General features: G+C 32.3%; 1 protein-coding gene across 2 annotated transcripts in view; it reads right to left on the bottom strand.

Moving 5' to 3' along the window:
• The window catches only part of LOC148943741 (uncharacterized), a 157,613-nt gene extending 149,457 nt beyond the window's left edge, over nt 1-8,156 (bottom strand). Inside the window, exons 1-2 of one of the 2 annotated variants that reach the window (XM_089100904.1) lie at nt 7,998-8,156; nt 1,813-1,881 (exon numbers count right to left, since the gene is read on the bottom strand). In XM_089100904.1, coding sequence (XP_088957030.1) covers nt 1,813-1,881; nt 7,998-8,093 — 165 coding nt within the window. In that variant the 5' untranslated portion in view covers nt 8,094-8,156. The remainder of the gene's footprint in view (nt 1-1,812; nt 1,882-7,997) is intronic. The other variant, XM_089100903.1, reaches the window with a different exon arrangement.
• Nucleotides 8,157-9,008: the final 852 nt, after the last annotated feature.

Below are 9,008 nucleotides of genomic sequence, written 5' to 3' on the forward strand. Positions count from 1 at the left end.
TTAGCTAGTTTGGATATTGATGTCATTATGAGACTAATTATTCTGGTAAATGAATTTTCTTTTTATTTTGGTTTTCGAGGGGAGTTTTATAGACAAATTTTTGGGTTACCTTTGGGGGCTTCTCTTTCTCCTTTTTTGGCAAATCTATTCATAGATGCTATTGAAACCTCCGCTATAAACAGTTTTGGAATCTCCCCTTGTTTCGGGGGTAGGTTCATGGATGATGTGTTATGCGTTTGGAAACATGGGTTGGACTCCTTAGACCTTTTTTGTAAGCATTTAAATAGTTTTGATAATAATATTAAATTTACAGTTGAATTTGAGGATAATAATAAATTACCTTTTCTGGATATTTTATTAATTAAAAGGGATTTCCATTTACTTTTCTCGATTTACAGAAAACCTACGCACAATGATAGGTATTTAAATTTTCATTCTTGCCACCCTATGTCGGTGAAAAGGGGGTTGTAATTTCACTAGTGGATAGAGCCTTTAAAATCTGTTCCCAGGAATTTCTGGATTCGGAATTGTTATACTTGAGGGATATTTTATTTTGTAATAGTTATCCAATTAAGTTCATTGATAAAATAATTGAAAATAGACGGTCCAAACATAGTAGTAGGTTTATTGAGGTTTCTCAGTCTTTAGATTTAGTTGTATCAAAAAGCTTCATTTCATTACCATATGTACCTGGTTTGGGGGAGAAACTTTCACGGGTTTTACGTAAATTTGGTATTGATACATGTTTCCAATCGCTGAGGCCAATGGGTAGTTTTTTTAGTTCTGGTAAGGATTTAACTCGGGGAAATTTAGTAAGTGGGGTGTATAAAATTCCGTGTTCTTGTGGGAAGTTCTATATTGGTAGGACTCACCAACAATTTGTTGAAAGGTTTATTGAACACCGTAATTCAATGGAAAAAACCCTACAATTAAGCAAGCCTCCAGAAACTTTCGTTTCAGCTTTAGCAGAGCATATTTGGCTTCAACCAGATCTTTTTGTAAAATTTGATGAAGCCATGGCTATTTCTAATGATAAGGGGTACACCCAATGGGCCAGGGAAGCCATAGAAATTAAAAAACACATGTTTTCTAACCTTTCCATAAATAGGGACACGGGTAATTTAAATATTGATCCAATTTATGATAACCTTCTAAAGAGTGAATCAATTGTCAATAAGGGAGTAAAGATTTTAAATAATCACCAGGGGACTATTTTACCTGTTAGACCAAAACGATTTGCTTCAGTAATAGCTAACAAAAGGATTATTTCGCAACTGAATAATTAAAGTAATTTACAGTTTTTATATTTTTCCTCAGTTACTCTGGTGTCCTCACTGAAGTAACTCTATATTACCATCTTTTCCCTACGTGGATTAGTTTGCGCCGATTTTATATTTTTTTTTTTTTGTGGTGGTGGTTTTAGTGGTTTTTAGTTTTTCCTTGTTTTTTTTTGTGTGTTTCGTGGTGTATACGCCTTTTTTGTTTAAAGGCTAAATATGCGGGGTTTTTTTTTTCTTTTGTTTTCTTTTCTCTCCACGGGCAATAGTCTGGTTTTTTTTTTTTTTTTTTTTTTTTTTTTTTTTAGAGATTTTTCTCTTTGTTGGTTTTTTGGTCTCCTAACAGCTAATTTAGTTGGCCTCGCTACCGAGACACTACCCATAGCTACCAATAATGAATTATTTTCATAACTTTTAGTGGCAATAGAGGTCACTTTAACTTGGTTTTTATTTTTGCCTTTTTTTAAAATAAAAAAAAAATTCTTTTTTTACCAGGTAAAATAAAGTTTGAAATTAGATCAGAAAAAGATAATACCGAACACCAACTGCAACCGTATTTATCAGAAGAAGATACCAGTCCATCATTCAGCAATTTAGGATCATCCTAAAAATAAAAATTATTTAGTTTAAATGCAGAATATAGCCTGAATAAAATGGTATATAAGCCTCATACTCTGTTAAAAACTGATGAGTTTTATATATGCTTACAGCTACCGCTAGTAACAACAGATAGTATAACAGGTTGGACTAATCAAATAATTCATGGTACTGAATAGCTGTCGGTATGAAGTGACTCGGCCCAACAATGATCAAAACTCTAAAAAGCAAACTTTGAGAACAGTAAATAAACTAAATTAATTACCTTTTTATCCTAAATCTAAATCTAATAGTCTATTAAGTTAAAAATTGCCAATCAAAATTACGAGTCTCAAAAATTTGATACATTTTCAACAAGTGGTATCAATTTTGATTGATGCCCCTCCTAGGCCTCCTAGGTCTAGGCTTAATTTTGATTTGATAGGCCCCTCCTAGGCCTATCGTAGGAAGGGGCATCAATTTTGAATATTAGATTCAGCGTATTTGAGAATTCCAAGAGGAATACCTTTGGGGATGATGTGACGATGTGACAACCTGTATATATATATATATATATATATATATATATATATATATATATATATATATATATATATATATATATATATATATATATATATATATATATATATATATATATATATATATATATATATATATATAAAAAAAAAAAAAATATATATATATATATATATATATATATATATATATATATATATATATATATATATATATATATATATATATATATATATATATATATATATATATATATATATATATATATATATATATATATATATATATATATATATATATATATATATATATATATATATATATATATATATATATATATATATATATATATATATATTTCGAACAAATAAAATTTCATTTGGGGATAAGAATTTTTATTAGACAGTGAAAACAAATACCAAAAATCTGGGTATTTCAACCACATACACCAGTGGTCATCAGCAGAAATTTATTGCTACGAAAGGAACAACAACTACATTCTTGGATACATCCTCCACTATTTCCCCAATTGGACCTAGGCTTGCCCAAGGACGTACCCTTTGAACATCGCTGAACAAGGTGACATAAATGTTGCCAACTGAAATGCATTGACACTGAACCAATCTGGTTTAAAGCTTCTCTTGGCGAAAGAATTCAAAAGATATAACGTGACAGTTGTAGGAATAACATAAACTCACCTCACGGGAAGTGGCGAAGAAGACATATGAAAAAGACGGAAACTGCTCAGGCAGAACACAAAGAAGATGAGGAGTCGGCGTTGTTCTTAATAGCTTTGATCAGAAATTTCTACTGCTATTCACACTTAGCTCATTACGTCTAATGAGAATCAGAATTGACGACAAACACGGGAATTTGTCTATTCTTACCGGCTTTGCACCAGTAAAAGATACCGATGATGAAGAAAAGGACGACTTCTATGCATTATTGTCCTCTGAGATCTTCACCACGCCCCCAAACAACTTATTCTTATCCCTAGAAGATCGTAACTTCATTATTGATAACAGCTCTGGTCTGTACGGTATAGCTGTTGGACCCGTAAGGATGGATACGCTGAATGATATTGGTGAACGGTAGCTAAATTGCTGCATAACCTACAACCTATCAGCAACAAATATATGGTTTGTCGAGAAAAGACATTTTAAACACACGGCAGAACAAAAAAGATGATTGACTTTATCAGTATTAGACGAGGCTGGCTCTCGTCTGTCCAGGACTATCGGTCATACACAGGGGCTGAGTTCGACAATGCCAACCGTTTGCTCGTTTCTTCAAGGAGTCAAATTTTGACTGGGGGCCAACAAGAGTAAATCTTTTTCCTCCAAGAAGAAAGACACCTTTCGATTGCAACACCATCCCTCGGTTCACGAACTGTCTATGGTTGAAGTCTTCAACCCCTTTGAGGCTTTCCTTCAGTGTTCAGAAAGCAAATCAGTGTGAATACTTTGAAGATCAATTTTCTTACAGGAGCCACAGAAATAGTGGGCTCAAAGCTAGAAAACAAGAAAGAAAAGTGGATAAGCAGCCGAATGTTACAACTGATAAAGCAGAGACAGCGAGCGAGAAAAGGATGAGATATGACGCCTTACGGACAGCTCAACAAAAAACATAACTATTTGCTCCAGAAGGTTAAGAAAGGCTGTATGAAGGGGAAACTGGCCAACTAATCATGGTAATTGCAAGCCTGACGGGCAGCGAACAGAGAAACAATGTGCGATCAGTCAAAATGTTTAGGTCTATGGGATAAGCCCTTTTTATAAGCTGCTAAATCCAGATCTACCAGATGGAATTGAAACAGGGTTCGTGACTGCCACTGCAGAGGCAACCCCTGTCCCTGAAGACGCTGAATTTTTGAGATTAAATCCACCTTAAAAAAACTCAAAAATAACAAAGCAGCTTGCACTTATGGTATCAATTCAGAGCTACTTAAAAAAGGGGTCCTGCGATCATACTTTGGCTACAGTTAATATTCAGCATCATCTGTCGCACTGAAGTAATACATACCTTCGGACTGGAAGAAAGGAATCCTTGTGCCAGTTTTCCAGCACAAGTGCAGCAAGACAGACTGCAGCTACTACCACGGCATCACCTTACTGTCTGCTACCGGAAAGCTATTTGCTTTGCTACTACTGAAACGCGCAACAAGTTTCCTACATGGTTTGCGCCGTCCTCAATATGCTACATTCATGCCAAGAAGATTGACAACTGAGCAGCTGCATACAGTTAGACAGATCGTTGAGAAGAAACTGGAATACAAAATCTAAGCGTATATAGTTTTCATAGACCTGCATTCTGTCTTTTATTCTGCACACATATGATCCCAATGACTAATCCTGAGTACTGTGGGTCCACCTGCAGAGATAGTCAGCCTCTTTCAAGAACTTAATAGCAACACAGACAACACCGTCCTGGTCAATGGTAAGCTTTCTTCTTCCTTTCCCATCAACAACAGGGTGTGGCAAGGATGTGCTGCTGCACCTGACCTGTTTAAGTGTCCGGATTCATTTAAAACCACGTGGTCCAATGCCTATACCCTCTGATGTATCTTAAATTGGCAAAATCATCATTTAATTTTTAGTTTCAAGTAACAGGATGCGAAACTTAAAATTTTAGTTGAGTCAAGGATATCTGTTTTGAATTCAATTCTTCATTCCTGCTTAACACCCTTCTTCCTGTCATTCCAGTGGGCCATGCATTTAAAATGATTTGTATTCTGTTTTGATTTGATGTGATTTTCACGGTAGCTTCTCTTCTAAGCACAAAATTAGTTTCCGATTTGAAATGACCATCCCTGTCCCTGGTGTTTCAATTATAGATTTAGTTGCTCATTTTGCTTCATCATAACCTCAGGTATATTTTCCATGCCTTTTGCTTTAGGAGTTTAGATTCATCCATCATCTGATTTAACTGCTTAGGACGTCTTAATAACCAGAAAACGCCTTTGCGGTTTTACGTACAGATCACGGTTCAAAGTTACTTTATAATTCAATGGGATTCTCATTGTCATTTGCTCAATGCCTTTTTCCTTAGCTGCTGCGATTAACACTGTCTGGTGTAGTTTCAGGCTATTTAAAATCGTCCTTATAAACTCCAATGTCTTTATCTAAAGCTATTTCATCGCTTGGAGCTTTTATGAAATGTTGAACATCTTTACTTACTTCTTTGTCTTCATTTGAATCAGTGCTTTTGCCTCGGCTTGTTTCGACATATCACCGAATCTTTGTTTTTAACAAAGGTATGGTAAGCATTGACGAACTCGTCCATTATGAAAGCTCAAGCCCAATAATCATCGCTATCATTTTCAAATGTAATATTTACACTTCTTGATTCTATCTGTCGCATGTGTCCTAGCGTAATTCTTTCCTTCTTCTTCACTTTCGTTTTTAATTCTTTTTATTCTCGCTGTCGCTTAAAGTTGTTTGGGTACTTATAATGGACTTTTTACGTATAATAGGTCAGGAAGTTCCAAAGAATAATCATTTTTAACAATTGCCAGGTTTTGCTTTTCGCATCTTCCCATTGGCACATTTACATATACTTCTATAACAGGTTTCTTTCGAAATGGTAGAGACTGTTTTTTTTTTAAACAGTTCATGGTAACGACCTGTAAGTAAGAGACGACCCGGATCAATAGTAACCAAAACTCTAAAAAACGGACCCCAATTTTGATACCAATAGATGCATCAAAAGAATTGAATTATTACGGTGATTTTAAATATATAAGTTTTATCACGTTTATTCATACCTATCAAAAGTTAGGAGCCTGATAAAATTTGCCTATTTTAGAAAAAGGATAAACACCTCCTAATAGTCATAGAATCTTAATAAAAATCACACTATCAGATTCAGCATATCAGAGAACCATACTGTAGAGGTTTCAACCCTTATCTGCAAAAATTTTTTATTTTGTTTGTGTTTTTGCCAGAAGATTGATCACGGATGCGCAATTGAGTGTCAAAAACAGATATAAGCATGCTGAGAAAGCAGCAGTTCTAAAGAAACGTCGACTTTAAAACGATACTGGAGTGATGATTTGTATCGTAGAAATCACATTGAAAGGTTACTGTTTACAATATGTTGAAAAGATACAAAGGGTTTGATTTTTCTCGTATAACCATATATGACGTAATAAGTGAATACAAAATCTATACTCGTTTATCTTTCGACAAGAAGTTTTCATTTTATTTTTGGTTTCAGTTCAGGATCACTAAATTATCATGTAAACTGCAAAAATATTTATGGTATTTGAGCAATAATTTGAATCTTTGAATTAAAACTAAAAACATCTTAAATTTTAAAATTAGTTTTATTTATTTTTTCTAGCAAGGCTCGTCGTTTTGAATGAATCAATACAAGTTTTGCTTACAATGCATGCCTATGAATGATTTCATATACGCATATGCATAACATAATTTGTTATTCGTATTTTAAGTCAGTTTTTATTTCAGTACATGGCGTCATTGCAATAGTAATGTATATAAATATTACTTCACTCATGGGCTTTTTCCTAAGGTTGAGGCTCTTAATTAAATTTCTAAGACTCCTGACCTTTATATTTCGTTTTCTAGGCCAAAAAATCCCAGGATACAAATTTACCCCCCCCCCCCCCAAAAAAAAAAAATATGGAGACGTTTTGGATAAAATTCAAATATACATTTATATATATATATATATATATATATATATATATATATATATATATATATATATATATATATATATATATATATATATATATATATATATATGATATATATATATATATATATATATATATATATATATATATATATATATATATATATATATATATATATATATATATATATATATATATATATATATATATATATATATATATATATATATATATATATATATATATATATATATATATAAGGATAAGAATAGGACTAAAAAATCATAACTGGATGTTATGATTGAATAATAGATTTGAATTGAATCCATCATAACTGGATGTGAATAATATTTTAGATCTGCCACAATTGATCTAGAAAGGTCACAAGTTTGAAAAAATTGATCCAGAGCCTTAACTTAGAAACATATTTTCCAAGTAAATGCTGTCACACGACAATGGGACTCTTCTTTTGAGAAGAGAGTCACGGCAGAATTTAATTAAATGAAGACAAGAAATAATTTTACTTTGTTTAGAGACAAATAAAAAAACTGATTTTAAATAGCAATTGCAAAAAAATCCTAAAACCTTTGAATTATGCGAGTAGAGCATTAGTCTCTTACGTTAACTTCAAAAAATTCAGCTACAATGTAAAAACCTGTTTTTCATACCTAAGTATAAAAGGAAAAACCTGTTTTTCATACCTAAGTATAAAATACGAAAAGAAAGTCATCTAGGTAGTGTTCAAAATTTAGCAAGAAAGAGAAATGGAATAGAAAAATGAATGTAAATTAAATACATTATAAAAGGAATAGTAGATTACTGCAGCATAGTTATAATGTTGCTATAAAATGCTTTTCTTTCCTTTTTACTTAGGATACCCTAATTTCATTTATGAATCCTTACTAAATTTATGTCAGGTTTAAAAATATTAGACAGTTTTTACTTACCTCCTTCTCAATTCTAGCAGAACTTCTTAGTTCTGCAACATGTGCTAAGACACATGTAAAAACAGCAAATAGCACAATAAAAAGTTTTCCTTTCATGTTTTAGATCTGAAAGTGAATATTCTTTTTCGATGAAAGCCATCGCTTTCTATACTGCAAAAAAAAGATAAGGGATTCGATAAGTAAATGATAAGTGTTTCGAAGATAATGAATTCACATTAAAAACTGAGAACGACGTAACTTAATTTCACGCCTCCTAAAAATAAATCAAACAACATGCATAAGCAAACCAACCCTATAGAATAAGGAGTAAATATAACAGTTTTTAGCTACATGAGAGTTTTGTTGCTTTTTAATGCCTGCAACCACAACGGACTATACGTGATTCCCCTCCTACGACCCTAAAAAGGCTATTGAGACATTCAGAAATTGTAAATATATGAACGTATTGACTTTAACTTTACTTTTAAAATAGTTGCTGGAAAATTGCTATTATAATATCACCCCTCACTCAACCCCCTTCTCATGACCATACGAAAAATAACATGTATGAAAAATATGTTTTCTACTTTATTTTCTTCAATTTTCCAACATTTAGAATGGATGTTTAAGATTGAAAATTATTTTTAAATTGCTGTTAAAAATTTCTATTCCTCCCTAAGGAATTGACTATTTGGAACAAAAATATATGTTCACCCGAATGTTGCTTCTTTGCTAGATTACCTCCTCTATTCAGAAACAAACTTTATAGTAAAAAGATTTTGAAAAAAAGGAATATTAAAATGGAAACGAGACAATAAAGGAATTAGGGCAATAAAAAGCAAAAAAATAATTATTAATCCTATCGATCTCTCTGACGGTAAAAACATGAACAAATCTATTAACGTAGCTCAGGTATTCTGCGTTTTTTGTTATAGCCCGGGTTTCTGGTAAGCTTAATAATGTATAAATAGGATTGATTTAGAAAATGGAGTCTTTTTTGCAGAAGTAAAGGGCAAAGCTAAAACTTAAATT

Source organism: Artemia sp. Qi Xiang Cuo, chromosome 15, assembly GCF_049724085.1.
Source record: "Artemia sp. Qi Xiang Cuo chromosome 15, ASM4972408v1, whole genome shotgun sequence".
Lineage (NCBI taxonomy): Eukaryota > Metazoa > Arthropoda > Branchiopoda > Anostraca > Artemiidae > Artemia > Artemia sp. Qi Xiang Cuo.